Here is a 19,712-nt window from a genome sequence, read left to right on the forward strand (position 1 = left end):
GAAAGCTGGCCAGCAATGTTCTAAAAATAATGAAACATGCTCAAATCTACTAAGCACCAAGAAAAAAGCAACTGGAGATGTGGAATCTCCAGGGAATAAAAATCCAAGGGGTTAGTATCAAGTCTGTGGATTATTGCACTTTCATATCCCTGTGTGAGAGGAAGCTCGTGTGTCATACCCTCATGTGATGGATGACACCACTGAGTTACTGATACGATCACAGAAGTGGACAGCTGCAATACCACAGCCCCTTTCTGGGACATAGCTGGAGGCCACCAGTGAGGGAGAATCCTCTCTGTGGGCAGAATTTAAAAGCAGTGCACCTGGTTGTTCAATTTACTTGTAAGGAGAACTGGCCAGACGTGTGATTATAATACCAATTAATGGACAAGAAGAACAGTAAACATCTGACAAGGACTTTGCATCCTCTTCTAGGCAAGGGTTAGTAGGTTTTTGTTGGTCTGCAGGATAGTTGTATCATGTTAGATAGAAATATGACCTTGTCACTGTCCTTTCATGGAGATGAAGTGTGATTTAAGGAGATGCATTTGGGTCCAAGTTGACAAAGGGTGGGCTTGTGATCGTTCATTTTATTCATCAATTTGGCTGGGCCATAGTCCCCAGATATTTGGTCAAACAGTATTCTAGATGTTTCTGTGAGAGTGTTTTTTTGTGGGACATCAGCATTTACATAAGTGGGCTTTGAGTAAAGCAGGTTGTCACCCAGAATGTGGGTGGGCCTCATCCAATCAGTTGAAAGCCTTAATAGAGCAAAACCTGACCCTCCCCCCACCCCCCAACCCCCACCCAAGTAAGAAGGAATTCTGCTGCTAGTAAATGGCCTTCAGGCTTGAACTGCAACAGTGCTTCCCTGCGTCTCCAGCCTGCTGACCACACCACCCTACCCGAGCCCACCCCCCAGATTTTGGACTTGACAGCTTCCATAAGACCATGAACCAATTACTTAAAATCTCTCTCTCTCTCTCAATTCCCTTGCTCTAGAGAACTTTCTCTGGAGGACTAATCCACATGTACGTGTATATAATCACAGAGGATGAGAATACAATTACCCACCAACTTGGTACTAAGCATTTGCCCCACTTGCCCACAGACTATGGCTCTTGCCACTTCTGGCAACCTAACAGTCTTTCTGCGACAGCTGTAAAACTCCTTTGTCCAAGGTGGCACTGCATAATAGGGGCCCTTTTATCAAGACCTTATCACAATGGGGAGAAGGATATTTTTAAAAGATATAAAGTAGAAGGGTTTAGAATTAAAGGTTCATTCATGCTTTCTGGCAGTATGAAAGTTGTGGAAGAACTTTATGATTGCAGGACATGAAGGAAAGATTCTGTGAGGTGGCTGTGTTACTCCCTGTGTCCTCAGGCTGGACAAGAGTCCTGAAGCTCTTGGGGAAAATTGACTGAATAATGTAAGTCAAACAGGTTAAGACAACATTCTTTTCTAGAAACCAAATCCAGGTGGTATCGTTAATGAAGAGGGTCTTCCCTCCCTTTATTTCTACATATCTACGAATCCAGCATGACATTTTGCTACCACCATCTACTGAGGGTACCTCTACTTTTCAAGATGATGCGAGGCAGTCACAGAATGCCAGGAAGAGGCTTTGAGAGTACCAGGCAGTCTTCCTGATTATGATACTCTTAGAGAGACAGCTTGTTATCTCTTTCTTTAAATTCTAAGGAAAGAATGGTTCTCCTTCGTTAATTGCCAGTGTCTCATGACTATGAGCAGTGCAGCACCTACAAAACGGGGGAGGTTCATAATGGGAACAGGTCAGAGGGCCTGCAGCTCCAAACAGAAGTAAATGGGATTCTCATTTTTAAATTCTGTCTTTATAGACAGTAAAGAATTTGGGGGCAAAGGAGACTTCGAGGGGCAATGTAACAAAAGAAAAAAGAAGCTACATTTTTCTAACTCTTTGGAAGATTCATCTCTGGTCTTGGAAACAAGAGGCTAAACTGATGTTTTCCCAAGCTGGGCAGGTGAAAACTGAGATGGCCGCCCTCCCAGTGGCTTGATACTCTGAACCTGACAAAGTATCCATTGAATGTTGTCTGTAGAAAAGAGCATCTCCTTGAGTTTTTTGAAACATGGTTATTCAGTATAATCATTTAATGATCCTATTGGCCCAAAAGCCTTGTTTTCAATACCTTCATAGTACTTCATTTATAAAATTTAGCCCTTCTGTTTTTTTGAAGTAACTGAGAAGCATTAATATGTGGTATGTAATGAAATAGTTAAAGCTAAAGGTTTTCAGGTTTGGCTTGATTTTGTTTTGCTTTTTATAGTGAGGTGTCACATGGCTGTTTGGAAATGTACCCTTGATTATTTGCTGACAAGAGGAAAACTAAATTTGGTTGAGAACAATTCATGTGCCCAACAATATATCAGGGGCATATTATTAAACCTTTTTTATTAAGCACTTCCTAAGGGGTCAGGCACTCTGCGAGGCACCAGGTATACTCTGGAGAATGAGACAGATAGAGACTACTTTTTAGTTGGGAGAGACAACCACAAGTACCAAAAAAGTCAGATAATGAAACAATATGCAGGTAATTGAAACAGCGATGTTTTCTCTGAGAGCTGGATGGCAAGAAGGATCCAACCACGTGAGCACCAGGGGAAGCATTCCAGGTGGAGGCTACAGCACAGAATCATCTGAGTCAGCCCCAGGTTTGGCTGCAGAAGGAACAGGGAGCCGAGGGGAGGGGGAGGGGAGAGTGGAAAGAAAGGGAGTTGAAGAGTGATCTGGTGGAAGATTGTCAGGCAGAAGAGAAACATGAACTGTTCGTGTTGTCTGGTCTTCAATGAACTCGAAGTCTAGAGAGGGACCTGAGATTTCAAAAACTAACAGCCCCCAAATCCCTGACAATGGAGAAGGGTGAAAGCATGGAAAGGATGAGCTGGGGGCAGAGCGTTTTTGCAGGAAGTCCCCTGAGGTGGCTCTGGGCCTTCCCAAGTGTCTTTGTAGATGACCTTTCCCCAGCTATCTCAGAACTGTGCGGTATCAGAGCTACAGGAGAACTTCCAGCACATTCACTTGAGAAAGTGAATATTCTAAATGGTTCACCAACATACTCAAGTCTGGATTTTAATGGCGTGACGGCATAGCTGGGCCTTTGGGAAAGTAGAAATATCTGTAAGCCTGCCTTTGCTTTTGGGGGAGCGCTGTTCAATTTGACAGAATAAATATAGGCCCTGCCCTCCCTGAGAATGGCAACTCTGCCCACCTTGGGCAGCCTTGTTAGATTCGTGACTTAGCACGGTGCCTGGCACAAAAGAGGCACTCCACGGAGGACGGAAGGATTAAAAATAACAGGCCACCATCCGTTGGAGCTTGTATCTCTTTCCTTAACTGGAGGACAAGCTAAATGACCTAGAAGACGTGCCTTCTGTGCTAACTGGCCTTCTCTGACCTGCTTTCAATGACTCTACCCTCTCAATGGGCCCTGTTTACATTCCAGTATTTCCCATCTACCTTGAGCAATGAAAAACTCCTTTGGTTTAGCTTTTGGCTTACTCTCTACTTCTTCACCTTAAACTTTAGCTTTTACTTCAAACACTTAGTAAATAAGCATCTACTCCGTTATCATGGCATTCAGCTCTTTGATACTGCGTCTTCTGGAACATTGTCTATGTGGAGACCAAGGGAGGAGGAGGGAGTTTGAAAAACAAAAAAGATCACCGTTTCAGGCCTTTATAAGAATTTCCATCCAATTGGCCTAAACTTGACCCAGCAGATTAAGTGACCCATACTGTTTCTATTTTTTAAACACAGCACATAACCATTCCTATTTTGATTTCTTGGAGCCCTTTGTGTTATACGATGTGTTCTGTTTGAGGCTGTGATACACGTGGGGTGGGGGTTAAGGAACACAGACACGTCATGTTTTCTATGTGAGATTCCAAGTTGAGCAAGGCACTTAACTAAATTCTTTATTTGTTACTTTTCTCAATTTATATTAAGTATTAGTATGCTCATTGTACAGATTAAGAGATGAAGATTTGGGGGTTGGGTACAGCTCAGTGGTAGAGCACATGCTTAGCATGCATGAAGCTCTGGGTTCAATCCCCAGTACCTCCATTAAAAACAAAGAGAGAGAGAGAAAGATTTAGAGAAACCCTGTCTAAGGTCTCACAAGTGAAGAGCCTCAATTGTAGCCGACTTAAGGGTTCTGCAAAGATTCCTTTCCTCATCATGTGACTGACACTCCTGAGCTTGCTATAGGAGGTGACATCAGAATTTATGAAGCTTACATTCAGGGTTGAAATCAAAAGCAAGCTCACTAAATTCTTTACAGTAAAATGATGCTGGTCCACCTTCTGCCAGCCATCTCGTCCCTCCTGGTTTTCCCGCTGCTAGTTACTGTCACATTTTTCTTACTACATTGCTAGAATGTGTAGGCAGGGTTTACAGGAAACAGTCCGTAGCGGTGGCCCGACCTTCTGTTGCTTCTTGCTAGACTGATTATAGGGTCAGAAATGGCCGCTAACCCATCCAAGACTAGCACCTTAGCTACTGGGGAGTTTCAGATGGACTAATTTTGTTTATTAAAGGATTGGTTTGAAAACAAAAAATGAGGGAGGGATTCACCCTGAGCAAATGAAAGCTTCACCTTTTGAGTTTCACTTTAGTTTAGCAAAAGATGTCTGCCAGAAATCCAGGCTTTTTATTTACTATCAGCACTTTGTAAGTAAAGTTGGGGTGCAAGGGAGCCCTTTATACTGTCTTCGTGTCGGTTACAACTTTAATATGTGTGCCCCAAGAAGGGCTCGCCCTGCAAAGAAATTCCAAGCCCTGTGCTGCCTGAACTCTGAGGTTGGGCTGCAGGACACGCAGGGGACGCAGGTGCAGACGTGGGGTCACTCTGGACAGAGTAAGTCGAGAGGCCCTGAAGCCCGAAGCCCTCTGGCCTGATCCTCACCACAGTGCCTGACATTTTATCACTGCAAATTAATTTTTCAATCAACAAAGGCCTTTTAAGATGGAAATGCCTAGCAGTAAACAAATGCCTACCCAAAAATGCCTAATAATAAAGCAACGTCAGTAATACGTAAGACTTCAGGGAAAGCCATGGTCTTTTTGTGTTTAGAAAGTCACAGATAGTATTGAATTTTGACTTCAAAAATTTTCCAACTTGTTCTTGAATTATTTTTCATAATCATGTAGAAATTTCCTTGGATGTCATTTTCCAGGGCCATCCTGAGAGCCAACTATAAAGCTGTTGAATAAGTTCTGTGCCTCACCCACAGAACTCACAGTGTATTCTCATCGACAGTTATTTTGTGTTTTTATTTCTTGTTCGTTGGATTACGCTACATCAGATGTTGACAGCGTTACAGAGAAGGTGAGCTTTCAGCCCAGCACAGACCCACTGGCTTGTTGCTCTCTGGATTTCTATTCCGGCCATGTCCAGAGCTACCACTGGCCTCCCTCCTTTAATTTATCCCCTGATTGAAGTCCAAAAGTTACTATAAAACTATCCCCCTCCCCCAACTTTCTTGTGGTCCGACTTTCTAGAAAGGATGGGCAGAGAACATTGGTGTTATCACCTCTGACAGATCGCTAATCCCTGTGCTAGATTATAACCACGCTTGTCTGAACTTTCACTCATCTTCCATCCATACATAAATGCCCTCATTCCAACTTCCAACACTTCCTTATATGTTTGTGTATGCAAATTTGTTCATTTTTTAATGAGATAAGGCTAGTATAAAAAAAAAAGCAAATGTCCTTCGAAGGAGTAACAGTTAAATGATCAATCACATTTTATTTTGAATTAACTTTTCAAAATATATTGGAACATTTCCCTTTTTGAAAGGGATTTTCCTGGGTGGCTTTTAGATCTCTTCACAAGAAGGTTCAATTCACCTTTGTGGGTAATTCCCCCACCTGTCCCCTCACTATGCAAGGTCATTTTTACCACTGTCTCTTGCATCTCATACAATCTTTGATGCATAGTTCTAGAAGAACCTCTGGATGAATGGATGAATGAATTCCACCATGCCTAGAGCTATGTCAGACATGGAGATGCCAATGCAGGATAGTAATCAGCAGTCCTTCAAATGGGTATGTTTTTTAAGACATTATTTGGTGGAGGGGAGAGGATTAGGTTTTTTTATTTTATTATTATTATTTTTAATGGAGGTACTGGGGATTGAACCCAGGACCTCGTGCATGCTAAGCACACACTCTACCACTGAGCTATACCCTTCCCTGCAAGGCATTATCAATTCCATATTTACTGGGGGGAGATGGACAGGCAGTGGGGGGGGAGGGGCAGATTTGTGCCAGCTAAGATCTTTTTCATTTCACTTGAAAGTGCTGCCTTCAGCAGCAGCAGCAAGAGGGCCATATACATTTGCTTGCCTGTAAAGTCCCAGTCAGGACCATATTTCCAAATTATTCCAGAGATGCTACATAGCACGTTAAAGTTTGGTGCTCATGCTATTTCCTCTGCCTACAATGCCTTTCCTCTTCTGTACCTAGCTCGTCTTTCCAGGATCAGACCAAATATTATTTCTTTGTGGAGACTTTCCTCAATAATACCACATCGGCTGCCTCTCCCCAGTAGAAAATTCCTCTCTGTTGTTCCATGGCAGATGGCTCAGGCCTTTAACACTCCTCGTGCTGGATTATAATGTACATGTGTGTTTCCCCACTTAGAATGAGTACTTCTGTGAAGTCAGATAACTGGATTACTCATCTGTGTCCCTTGATCTTAATATTTGTGCTTACCTAATGAAAGCGTGTTAAATGCTTGCACAAATTAATAAATAGTGGAAAAGGAGGGAAAGAGGGAGGAAGGAAAGAAGGAAGGACAGAATGAAGGATGGATTGGTCCAACATCTCCTACGGTAATTAGCTGAGAGCTGGGTTTTGAGTCAGTCAGCATTACTGGGAAGAGAGATAGGAGGCAATATTTCAGCATTTGAGGGACCACAGAGTATGTCACTGCCATGGTGGAGGGGGGAGTGGGAGAGGCATAGGAGTCAACTTCAGGGACAAAGAAATGTTACTTGAAGGAGAGAAATCTGATCCTAAAAGCAAGCTTTGATACCTCACGATTTTGCCTATCATCCGTCCAACCCAGAAGAAAAATAACAATAATTGCTTAATCCTTAATCATTAAAAAATGTTGTTAGAGAAAACAACCTAAGGTCTCCAGACCAGACAGCTACATGTACATTATTTAACAAAACCCTATTCCAAAGTTTTTACAGTGTATAGTCATGTTTATTCAAAACGATTGTCTTGGGGAAAAAAAGAATAAGCTCTGTATAAGTAAAGCATGTAGTTTTGTGGGTTTTAATAACTCTTAATACCATTATTCTAGATAATGAGTTCTCTTACTTATCTACTGTATCACATTCCTAACTCCTTTGTGCATGTCAATTTTGACAATTATGAATACGAAGGTAATAATCACTATAGAACCTGTGTTCTATAAATAGACATTTATTTAACCACCATTGCTAGTTACTTATCTATAATAGCTATGCTGAATAAGCTCGTTTGTCATCACCATTTTCTATTTGATGAATACTGGAAAAAAGACATGCACTTGGTGTCAACCTCCAACAAAAACTGATCCATTTCTTTGCTCTCTGGAGTAATAATTATATTTTCTGGCATTTCTATGCACTTTTTTTGTTGATGCTCCAGGGAAACAAGTTTCTATGCATTAACCAATAAGCATGGGAACCTAAACTGTGCACAGGATTGCTCTAGGATTTATGACACTTTGAGCAATACAAAATAATTATATTGCCCTGTTATCAATAAAAGATATTGTATCTAAGGAATGAAGACTAACACAGCTGACACATTAATTAAAGAAGTAGTCCAAGGGGGTGATAAGTTCTTATAAAAATATTTTTCAAAGTATTTCCCCTAATATGTTGAGAAATACCAGGAATTGGTTTTCTGAACCTTTAGTTTAAATGGAAAGAATAATACCTTAATAAAGCTTTCAGGTTGTTGTATTTATAGTTCATTATTAAGGAGAGATAAAGTGGAAAATCGAAAATGATTTTCGTATTAAAATACACTTGCATTGGAAAATGCTTTGTTTCAGTGCAAACATTACAACTTGGTGATTAATTCCCATTTGAAAGTTTTGATTGCAATTTTCCCAGTATAAGGCATAAATGAGACGATTGGCTTGGAGGAGTAATTAACGTATCTCATATCAAGCCGCCTTTACATTTTCTTTGCACAAGGTGGTGTAGAGAAATTACCTGGAACTGATTAAACCTCAGGAGAGAAGTGGGGGAAAGCATGCATTTGGGAGCAGTTCTCCCGGAGAACGCGAGCGCCCTCTAGGTTGTATTTATAAGCAGAGTCTTGTGACGCAACTCCGGTCCCTTCACCAGCAGGGAGTAAGAGGGAAGGGGCCGGATTCCTCCCGGTGGGAGCATTATCTAGACCAAAGAAAGAGGCTGGCGACGGGAAGGAAGAACCGATCAGGCGTCTGAATAGCGGCCACAGGACAACCTAAAGCCTGTCCAGAGTTAACGGGAGCGGGTCATACACAGTTCCCCCGCCTACTTCCCCCTACCCCATCCACCCGCCGCCATGTGTCACCTTCCTGTTCGGAAGTCTTAGTAGGTTGCCTGGACAGAACAGGGGGCGCCTGCTCCACCCATCAGGTATCCGGTTGGAAGAAAAGCTAGTCTCAACAACTGGATTCCCTCCGTTAAATGATAAGTTTAGCAGACCATCCGTCTCCAACTGCTGAACATTAGGGTAGGGGGAGGAGGGCGCACATCAGACGTTCCTCTTCTGTTCCAACCACAAATCATATGGTTGTGCCTCTTCTCTATTCCACTTAGAGCCCTCTAACTTAAATTCCACGTTCCTCCTGGAATGCCGGCAGAGCTTCTTTGAGAAAATGAACCCTGTGCATGTGTTTTGAATTTTTTCCGTGATGATAATCAGTCAAGTTACATTTCTTGTGTGTCTTGCTGGGGGTGTAATAAACCCAGGACACTGATGACTGTAATTTTCTGGGTGATGTTGCAATGAAGGGAATAAGTGGCCCAGTGTTGAACTTTGCAGCTTGCTCCCTTCCTGTATGTAAATTGCCTTCATATAAAGTGGGGTTCATAACAGGGCTGGGACAGCTGCCTCTGACTCGTGCTGTCTTGTCATCTCAGTTTCCAACCTTATCAGGCACATAGCAGGGAGGCTGCTCCAAGCATAACTAACCTCTCCCTCCAGCCTCCAGAAAGGAATCCCCAACCTTCATATCCTAGGCAACTTGAAGAATGAAAGAGGAGGCTATAAAATCCCCTTTGAAAGGTTTGTCTGCTTTTACTACTATAATTTGGATGGAATGAGTAAAACAAAGATGTTTCAGAGGATTGGGGGTTGCTTGGCATGGGGAGGAGATAGGAGATGGGGAGTAGGGGAGGATCTCTGATGGAGATTTCTTGATGTTTAAAAACCGAACAAGCAGAAATCTTGGTGCAGATTGGTGTTTCTGGGCATCCTTTGAAAAATCTGCTCTCTCAAAAGGGGAAGGAACCATGTGGGAGCAGGGCTAGGCTAGGCTTGTTGATTAAGGGGGCACTGGCAATAACAAAGTCATATTCTAGGAAAAACCCATGCAAGAGGAAGCAGAAATGGGCCAGTTACTGTGATTTGGAGTTTCCTCAACATTGCTTTAGGTTGAAGTGTCAGTTTCAGGCAATCCTTAGTGCTTTTTTAAGAGTGGGAAATTTCCCAGCCAGTCTCCAGGAGAGAGGATGTGTGTTCTCTTATGCCAGTTTGGGGCTGTTGTAACTGAGCAAACCAAGAAGCAGTTGAGGCTACAGATGGCATTGGGGCAAATGAGGTGGTTGTGAGTGCAAAACAAGTTCTTGTCCAGAACCAGAGAAAAAACTTTACATGCTAGTCTTGGTTTTGACATCTGGTATTTCGGAGTGTGTCAGATCCAGTAGGCAACTTTAAAATGGCAGGGCCAGCAACGGGTCATGGCAGGGCAGTCACCGCAGACAGCACCAGCGAGCGCCAGGTATCCGGCCCTGCAAATCTTAGTAACTTGCAGCTCTCTCCCCTCCTGGCCCAGCTGGCAATCAGACTGCAGCTCCCAGGCATCTCCCAGCGGCCGGGTTACTGGCAGGCACCGCACCGCTACTTTGCAGAGCTTTCCTCCTGGCTTTGCTTTCTGGAGCGGAGGAGGCACCCGGCTAATCTCTCAGGATTTAAGGAGTCAGTTTATCTGGGACTTGAGAGAAAGAGCAAAGTGGTAAAACTTTTAAGTCTCCTGGGTCAGCCCTGAAATAAACCCAAGGAAGGGTAGGGAAAACACAGACTAAGGGATTTGAAGACAATGGGATGCGACCCGGCGGAGTTTTCAGGTCGGGGAGCGGGAGAGGGAACCTCCGGAGTCGATGATGCCCGGAGTGTCGACACCGCACCGCCCCGGGGTCAAGCCAGGTCGGTCCCCTAACTTGCCACCTCTTCACGTGTTCTTGGCATGGCAGGGATTAAAAATGCAAGGGAAAAAAATTACATGCGCTACGGACAGAATGTTCTCAAAGATTACTTTAGGGGGAAAAAAAATAGAGAAATGCAGTTTTTTTTTCCTTTAGTGCAGAGACGAATTTTATTTCCGCCCCCTCCCCTCCACATTCCTGACCTCTCCCTCCCCCTTCCCTCTTTCTTTCCTTCCTTCCTCCTCTTCCAAGTTCTGGGATTTTTCAGTCTTGCTTGGCTTTGGCCGAAAGCACAAAAAAGGCGTTTTCGGAAGCGGCTCGGCCGTGCACAAGGGCCATTTGTTTGTTTTGGGACTCGGGGCAGGAAATCTTGCCCGGCCTGAGTCACGGCGGCTCCTTCAAGGAAACGTCAGTGTTCTCTTGTCGCCCTCGCCCGCTGCGCGCCGGGCCGCCGCTGCCCATGGGGGAGATGCAGGGCGCGCTGGCCAGGGCCCGGCTCGAGTCCCTGCTCCGGCCCCGCCACAAAAAGAGGGCCGAGGCGCAGAAAAGGAGCGAGTCCTTCCTGCTGACCGGACTGGGTAAGCGCCGCTGCTGGCACGCCGGGGACTTGTCTCCCCTACTTCCCCACTCGTTGCTGGGATCCCGCCAGAGGGGCTGGGGGTGTACTGAGGATGGAGGAATGGGGCCGGGGTTGGAGGGAGGCGGGAGCGGGGGATCGGCCGGGCGCCCTGGCTCCATGCTGACCCCGAAGATAAGGACAACAGGGGCCACCCTCCCCCGGCGCTGCCGCTCTGTGCCCCAAAGATAACTCCGGCTGGCGGTGCGCGGCCACCCGGCAAGGGCTGCGGAGGCTGCCGCATGAATTAGGGGAGAGGATCAGGGTCTGCGCCGGGGTCGCGAGTGAATCCGAGCTGAGGGTTTGAGAAACCACGGTGGGCACACAGCCACCCCGACCGCCGCGCACTGGGCAGAAAGCGCTCAGATTTCCTGATCTGCCGCGACTCTGATTTCCCTCGCTGGGCGGAATAAATGAGAAAGGTGGAAAATTACCCCGGCCGCTCCCTCCCTCCCTCCCCGCCCCCTCTGCCTGCGGTTTCCCCGTCTCCGGCCCGGGAGCAGAGGGAGGCCGATAACAGCCCCGCGCCCGGACCTCCCCGGGAGGTCCCCGCGCCCCCTCCCCGCCCCGGGCTGGCCCTCTCGCCAGGGGCGGAGCCGTCCGCCGCCTGCCGCTTTGCCGCCAGCCGAGCCGCGCGGCGGCCGGGGGCGGGGGCGGGGCGGGGCCGGGGGAGGGGCCGCGCCGAGCCGCTTCCTCATTGTCGCGTGGGATCCGCCCCCGCGGCCGCACAACGCTTATAAAGGCGGCGGCGCGGCCCCGGCGCAGAGTTGGCAGAGCCGGTCTCCCATCGCTAACGACTCCCTGCGCCCTGTCTGTGGCGATGACGGTGAAAACCGAGGCGGCTAGGGACACCCTCACTTACTCCAGAATGAGGGGAATGGTAGCAATTCTCATCGGTGAGTGTAGGAGTCCGACTGGACTTCTTTCTCGGTTACGCGGAGTGGAAATTTTTGGAAGTCCCGGATCAGATTAGTGTTTGCGGCGTCGTCGGACGTTACAAAACCGTCTAGACATTTATTTCTCCTCTCTAATTCACAGCTTTCATGAAACAGAGAAGGATGGGCCTGAACGACTTTATTCAGAAGATTGCCAATAACTCCTATGCATGCAAACAGTAAGTTCGGGGGGATTTGGGAAAATAAAAAAGTAGTAAATTTCCATCTACCAGCAGCACAGACGCATTCTCATCTGTAAATTGATCAGGAAGCCGAAGACTTCCAGGGGATGGGGAACCCCTTTTCTCTTTAAGTTCTAACTATTGGAAACATTTAAAACATTAAAGTTAATTTGCTCATTTGGCTTGTTCTAAAGATGCAAAATAAAGTTTTCGTGTGCCTAACTCACCCCCAGTCTCCATGAGAAACAACGCTTATCTCTGTATTTAATTGGGTTTATTACTTTCTTTAACTAGTATTTTCTTTATCTGAGTGATTGATTTTGGGTGTTCTTAAACACTGAAATCTCCGGAAAAGTTAAGCCAGTAACTCACTATTGGTGTTGGTCTGCCCCCTTGTGGCGAGTTAGGAGATTCTAAATTGTTCCTTTCTTTGCAGCCCTGAAGTTCAGTCCATTCTGAAAATCTCCCAGCCTCAGGAACCTGAGCTTATGAATGCCAACCCTTCTCCTCCGGTAAGTGTTCTCTATTCATGATGCATCAGTGGTGGAATCTTGTAAATGAGTCAGCCAGTCTCCTACACTGATGAATTAAAATAGCGTTTCTAAAATGCCTCTTCAGTTCATGGCATAACAAGTGACATAATCACTTAAATATTGAATCAGTGGAGTAATCTAAAAGGCATATTCTATAACAGTGCTTTCTACTTAACAGCACCTTGATTGTGTACAATTTCCATACCCTCATTTGCAATATTAGTGACATGTATGGAAGAAAAGTAGTTTTGAATGTGCTTATAGATATATGGGGACTTGCCTCAGTTATCTGCAGATGTAATACCTTTTACGTTGACTGTACTTTATTATCGATATCTTCCTTTGAAGCACGGATATTAAAAGAAATTTTATTTTCCAGCCAAGTCCTTCTCAGCAAATCAACCTTGGCCCATCATCCAATCCTCATGCTAAACCATCTGACTTTCACTTCTTGAAAGTGATTGGGAAGGGCAGTTTTGGAAAGGTAATTTTACTTCTGATGCTCTCATTATTTACAGTCTTTCGTACACTTTTTTCACATTCTCCCTGGATGAGAATAGCAAAATGATTTATACTTTAAATTGCAGGTTCTTCTAGCAAGACACAAAGCAGAAGAAGCATTCTATGCAGTCAAAGTTTTACAGAAGAAAGCAATCCTGAAAAAGAAGGAGGTATGAGATGTGTCTGCTGGTTGGGGTTGGCGAGGAGACAGGCATAGACATTATCTTGGAATCTTGATGCCAAGTTGAAATTTGCCACTAAATCTTAATTGTCCTTTTTCTAGGAAAAGCATATTATGTCCGAGCGGAATGTCCTACTGAAGAATGTGAAACACCCTTTCCTGGTGGGCCTTCACTTCTCTTTCCAGACTGCTGACAAATTGTACTTTGTCCTCGACTACATTAATGGTGGAGAGGTGAGCAGAAGGGATGGGAGCCCCGATCCTTGCGCGTCTGTGCACAGTCTCCATCATTTTAATTTGAGAGGAAAGTTTTTAAAAGAGACTTAGTAGGGGGAAAAGTTACCAGAATTAGCATTTCCTTTAACCTGCCAGCTTTCAAATGGTTAATAGACTATTTAGGGCACTTCCTGCAATTGTTCTCTTTAGCTGTCTGTGTCCAGACTAATTCAGTGCATTGTGCTCAGGCTCTGGCGACCGAGGCTAACTCCGTTCTGTCTCCCACAGTTGTTCTACCATCTCCAGAGGGAGCGTTGCTTCCTGGAACCACGGGCCCGGTTCTATGCTGCTGAAATAGCCAGTGCCTTGGGTTACCTGCACTCTCTGAACATCGTTTATAGGTGAGCCGAAGAGCTCTTAAGGCTACCTTCCCAGGTGTAGCCTTTGATGGGCCTTAAAATAATTTGTGTTCAGGCACAACTTGGTCACCTAAAACCAGCATGTGAGCTGCCTTGACTCCATGCCACTAGGAAACTGGCCAACTAGGATTGTGCCTAATCCTGAATAGATTAACAGAACAAGGACTCCCTTTTTATTTTCACTAACACAACCATACTGAATGTAGAATGCCTCTAATACCCCTAGCAATGATCTTTACACAGGATCGCTTATGCGGTGAAATTAACTTACACGACTGTCTGTCCATTTTTTTTTACAGAGACTTGAAACCAGAAAATATTTTGCTAGATTCGCAGGGACACATTGTCCTTACTGACTTCGGACTCTGCAAGGAGAACATTGAACACAATGGCACAACATCCACCTTCTGCGGCACCCCTGAGGTAGGAGTGCTCCTGATTTGGACTGGTCTGCCCCCTCCTCCAGGAAGAAAGAATGCAGAAGTGATTTAACTACAGAAAGAGTAAATGGTTCCTGCAGATTTTTTAGTCCAGTTCAGTGCAAGTAAGATACATTTGCTGCTTGAGGCATGAGAAATTCCAAGGCCTCATGTTGCTTTAATTAAAACTAGCTGTTTGCAAGATCCATGTCATAAAAGGTTTCTAAATCCCCAAGTAAGATCTGTGGGATGCCCAATAGCTTCCTAAACATATACATGGCCAGTCAGTCTCAAAGTCCAGCAGTTTTACCAGGAAGTAAGCCAAAGAGACAGATCCTCCGAGTGGACCCAAGGTCTCTTAGCCCTTTCAAAGTGCACACCTGGTCTTGGGATTGCGGGTTTCGGGGGCTCTAAACTCTCTCTTTTCCTGGTCTGTCTTTCAGTATCTTGCACCTGAGGTGCTTCATAAGCAGCCTTATGACAGGACCGTGGACTGGTGGTGCCTGGGGGCCGTCTTATATGAGATGCTCTATGGCCTGGTGAGTAGCCCGTGGAGGACCGTGGAGTATTGCTCCTGGTTGATGAATGCTCCCTAGAATGCAGTCTGCAAATCCAGGCTTATCTGGGGACACAGGCTCCAGTGCAGACCTGTTCATTGTGTCTTGCCCTTTGTCAGTTAACTTATCAAATGCTGATAAGACAGGTCTGTAGGTTATTCTCTAAGTGTCTTAGGGTAAATGCTTACCTCCCTGGTGGATTTTTCTTATGTAAATTCAGCTTACTATATATGGGCCGCACTTAAACCTATGTGAGAATGAAAAACATGGCTTATTGGCATCTACGCCCTGATAAGAGTTGCAAAGTAGACACTTAAAACTCCAGGGCAAAGAAAACCTATTAAGGGAAAGACTTAGTCCAATCCAGTTTCCAGTTTAAGACTTAATCGGTAATGGATGCTCTACAGAACTTCCAATTAAGTATTAAGTAGCCTTCCCCCTTCTTTCAGCCTCCCTTTTATAGCCGAAACACAGCTGAGATGTACGACAACATTCTGAACAAGCCCCTCCAGTTGAAGCCAAATATTACAAACTCTGCAAGACACGTCCTAGAGGGCCTCCTGCAGAAGGACAGGACGAAGAGGCTGGGTGCCAAGGATGACTTTGTGAGTAATGTGTTCCTGTTCTCCTGGGCTGTCTGGGCCAAGCACTAGACCTCACCGCCTTTCTTGAATGTCGCCTGTCTAAACTCGTGTTTCTTCCTCAACAGATGGAGATTAAGAATCACGTCTTCTTCTCCCTCATTAACTGGGATGATCTCATTAATAAGAAGATTACTCCCCCTTTTAACCCAAATGTGGTGAGTAGCTCTCTCTCTCCTGATGTAGCGAGGCCCAAAGGGCATTTCTTTAAGTCAGAGTTGGGAGGGGTGGGGAAGGGTAGCCCTCCAGGAATAAATTGGCAGATATTTGATTCATAAACCATTATCTATTTTACCTACAAAAAAAGTAGAACTTTTGTTTCAACAAAGCTCACATGATTTTTCAACACACTTATAAATTAAAGCACCGAGAGGCCCAAAGTAAGCCTGAGCCCCATAGTGTGAATGTGGTGTGGCTTTGGACTCTGTACCTGAAGTGGTGGGGGATGGGAGGCTTCCGTGTAGTGCCCTGAAGACTTAGCGCCAGTACTTAAAGCCGGCCTGGGGATCTCAGGACTTCTGCCCTGTCTGCACAGTGAATTCTTGACACCGAGTGTGTTTTCTCCCTCGACAGAGTGGACCCAGTGACCTACGGCACTTTGACCCCGAGTTCACTGAAGAGCCGGTCCCCAACTCCATCGGCCGGTCTCCCGACAGCATCCTCCTCACAGCCAGTGTCAAGGAGGCGGCCGAGGCCTTCCTGGGCTTTTCCTATGCGCCCCCTGTGGACTCTTTCCTCTGAACAGTCTTGGGGTTGGTTGCAGAGGATTTTTCCGTGTGTTTTGGGAACGTTTTAGTTAGCCTCTTGGCGGAGCCGCCCGCTGACAGGACATCTTAAAAGAGAATTTGCACATCCCCGGAAGCTTGCACCTCTTGGCAGTCTTATTGCACACTGTTTGCTGGAAGCTTTTCGAAGAGCACATCCTCCTCAGTGAGCTAATGAGGTTTTTCCTTCCTTCCAATGTGGTGCTATCTCTGAAATGAGCATTAGCGTGCCGCCCGAGACAGAGGCAGTGGTCTCGTTAGAAGGAGGGCGCTGTTCTAAGAAGGAGCTTCTGAAGGTCTGTCTGGGCTGTGATAACGAATCTTATGAAATGTGCCTTTTCTGATGAGATCGCGTTAGCTCCAAAGCTTTTCCTAGTGCCGAGTGTTTCTGTTCTCTGTTTCCCCTCGTGGACTTCCTGTGTGATCAGCTGTATGAGTGTGGTGTGCTTGCTCACAGAAGGACTCAGTTCTAAGCATCAATGTGACACTTGCAGGACACTACAACGTGGGACATTGTTTGTTTCTTCCATATTTGGAAGATCAATTTATGTGTAGACTGTTTTTTTTTTTGTAAGATATAGTTAATAACTAAAATTTATTGAAAATGGTCTTGCAATGACTTGTATCCAGATGCTTAAAGAAAGCATTGCTGCTACAAATATTTCTATTTTTAGAAAGGGTTTTTATGGACCAATGCCCCAGTTGTCAGTCAGAGCCTGGTGTTTTCATTGTTTAAAATGTCACCTGTAAAATGGGCATTATTTATGTGTTTGGTTTTTTTTTTTTTTTTTTTGCATTCCTGATAATTGTATGTATTGTATAAAGGAAGTCTGTACATTGGGTTGTAACACTAGTATATTTAAACTTACAGGCTTATTTGTAATGTAAACCACCATTTTAATGTACTGTAATTAACATGGTTATAATATGTACAATTCTTCCCCCCTCCACCACCACACACCTTTTTTTGTGTGTGATAAACCAACTTTGGTTTGCAATAAAACCTTGAAAAATATTTACATAAATTGTGTTAGTGTGTTATTTTTGTCTATTTCAGTTGAGGGGGAAAATAGTAGACTCACTTGAAACTTAAAACCAGAGCAATGGCTGTTGCCAGTTCCAGCTCAATGGGCTTCCTTCCTCCAATAGCATCAGCTTCTGACTCAGGAGAGAATAGGATGGTCTCAGAGCCAGTTTACACTTCGGGGCTTCTAGCAGCATTTTATGACGTCAGTCATCATCCATAAATCCATCCGAACAAACCATTGTCAATTTACCTGTCTCACAAGGACAGCCATGGGCAAATCTCTGCCCTTACAGAGTCTGATGAGAAAGGCAGACTTTTATTTTTAGTTAGTTTTTTTTTTTTTTGGTGGAAGCAGGGAGGTAATTAGGTTTATTTGTTTTTTAATGGCGGTACTGGGATTGAACCCAGGACCTCATGCATACTAGGCATGAACTCTACCACTAAGCTATACCCTCCCCCAAGGCAGATTTTTTTAAAAAAAGCAGCTTGTTGAAATGGACATCAAGATAATCTGCAGGTATAGGAGAATGCCCCTGAAGAAGGTGAGGATGTTTTTCATAAATGGCTTTGCTCCAAAAACAGTGAGCTGGCAGGACTCCTGGTTTCTGAGAGTAACCAGAGCTGGGTCCAATGTCAGCTTAGAGAAGGATCCTGAAGGCACACATCTCTGGTTTGAACCAGAAGCCTCTTGAGCTGGTATGTACCCAGCACTGCATGGGCCCACCTGACTCTGGGTCCCACTGGAAAATTTCTTGTAAGAGAGGGGAAGGTGGCATATTAAGAGATCATTATTTTGCATCCAAGTTGTTTGGACTTTAAGCCTTTAACTAATTTCTAGCACACACCGGCTCCTCCAGTGTTTGGTCTTGCTGCTGCTTTAACCTCTAAGCCAGCTGCACTCTCTCTACCCTGACCTCTCAGTTTGCACAAAGGTTTCCCCGGGGAAAGTAGTGATCATTCTCCCATTTATCACGGCTCTTAGATCTCACCTCCCCATCAAGGCTTCTAAGACTGGTTCAACAGGTGTTTGGAGATCGCTTAGTCCTTCTCCCTCAAGTCGATGATTTCTTGCTGAACGTGAGCCCCAGATCAAGCTCTGCATTTCAGTTACTGCTCTACCCCTACAGCGATTAGCTGCGTATTAAATCCACTACCAAACCCAAAAGCAAAACCAACTAGAGTGATGAAGAAAGTCCAAAGTCCGAACTTTCCTAGTAAAGGCGGAGGCTAGCCCTGACGGGGAGGCTTTCTTCATGTTTCCCCCTCGTTCTCATGATCAATAACAGTGATGAATTCCTCCTTGAACAGCAAGTGCTTAAATCACATTTTTATCTGAACACAGGTCTTGCAGCTGGGACTCTCATCTAATTATAGATCACTCAGAGGAGCTAGTCACAGATCACAAAGCTTTTTAATTTTTTATGGGTGGAAATTTGGTTTATGGCTTTAGCCAATCTGGTAGGTATGATCTGATTTACACTGTGGAGAGCTGATGAGCCAGAGGCATCCCAGGTGTTGACACACAAATGGGAAGAGCTTAGGTCAAACACAAGTGGGTGGGAAGTGAACAAGATGAGAATACAGAAGTCCAGAAAGAACAAGGGTCAATTAAAAAAAAAAGGCAAATATTTACTAAACACTATGACATCAAATAGCATAGGTGCAGAGGTATCTTTTATCTAGGGGTGTGGAGCACATCCCCGGCAGCATTTGAAACTTCATTTGAGCAGGATGGTTGGTCAAAGGGACAATTCCCTTGTCCATACTTCATCTGTGGAGCTGCTCAAATGTGGTCTGGAGGAACGCAGTCAGCTAAGATTTGCACAAGTTAAAATGGGACTCTGAAACCACTGCTACCATGGAGATAAGTCAAATACTACTCTTTAGGGAATTTGCCATCTACTTGGGGAGACATGGCACACATTCATGGTACAAAGCAGGTGGTAAATTATGGGTAAAGGGAACCTCAGAAGCCCAGAGGCTCTCTGTGGGTTTGGCTGCCTAGAGTAGGCTTTACAGGGGGATGCCAAAGACTCTTACCAACCAATTCTGCTTCTGGAGAGCCTAACAGGATGCAGGCCCTGAGGGTGAGATAACGCTAATAGTTACTACTACAGAGCTCCTACTAGACATGAGGCATTGGTCTACGCATTTTAGACAAAACTTACCTAATCTTCAGAATAAACTTGTGATGTCAAAAGTGAAGAAACTAGCACAGAAAGGTAATTTGCTGGAATGTGGTGAGGTTAGAAGT

General features: G+C 44.9%; 1 protein-coding gene across 4 annotated transcripts in view; it reads left to right on the plus strand.

Moving 5' to 3' along the window:
• Positions 1 to 17,456, plus strand: part of SGK1 (serum/glucocorticoid regulated kinase 1) — a 105,950-nt gene extending 88,494 nt beyond the window's left edge. The window contains exons 1-12 of one of the 4 annotated variants that reach the window (XM_010988703.3): positions 9,124 to 9,328; positions 12,122 to 12,197; positions 12,637 to 12,712; positions 13,113 to 13,217; positions 13,321 to 13,404; positions 13,518 to 13,649; positions 13,920 to 14,032; positions 14,350 to 14,473; positions 14,913 to 15,008; positions 15,476 to 15,631; positions 15,736 to 15,825; positions 16,241 to 17,456. In XM_010988703.3, coding sequence (XP_010987005.1) covers positions 9,295 to 9,328; positions 12,122 to 12,197; positions 12,637 to 12,712; positions 13,113 to 13,217; positions 13,321 to 13,404; positions 13,518 to 13,649; positions 13,920 to 14,032; positions 14,350 to 14,473; positions 14,913 to 15,008; positions 15,476 to 15,631; positions 15,736 to 15,825; positions 16,241 to 16,408 — 1,254 coding nt within the window. In that variant the 5' untranslated portion in view covers positions 9,124 to 9,294 and the 3' untranslated portion in view covers positions 16,409 to 17,456. Of the gene's footprint in view, positions 1 to 9,123; positions 9,329 to 10,734; positions 11,046 to 11,810; positions 11,980 to 12,121; positions 12,198 to 12,636; positions 12,713 to 13,112; positions 13,218 to 13,320; positions 13,405 to 13,517; positions 13,650 to 13,919; positions 14,033 to 14,349; positions 14,474 to 14,912; positions 15,009 to 15,475; positions 15,632 to 15,735; positions 15,826 to 16,240 lie in introns of those variants that run through there. The other 3 variants (XM_031456374.2, XM_031456375.2, XM_010988702.3) reach the window with 3 other exon arrangements.
• The last annotated feature ends 2,256 nt before the right edge of the window (positions 17,457 to 19,712 follow it).

This window comes from Camelus dromedarius, chromosome 6, assembly GCF_036321535.1.
Source record: "Camelus dromedarius isolate mCamDro1 chromosome 6, mCamDro1.pat, whole genome shotgun sequence".
Classification (NCBI taxonomy): Eukaryota; Metazoa; Chordata; class Mammalia; order Artiodactyla; family Camelidae; genus Camelus; species Camelus dromedarius.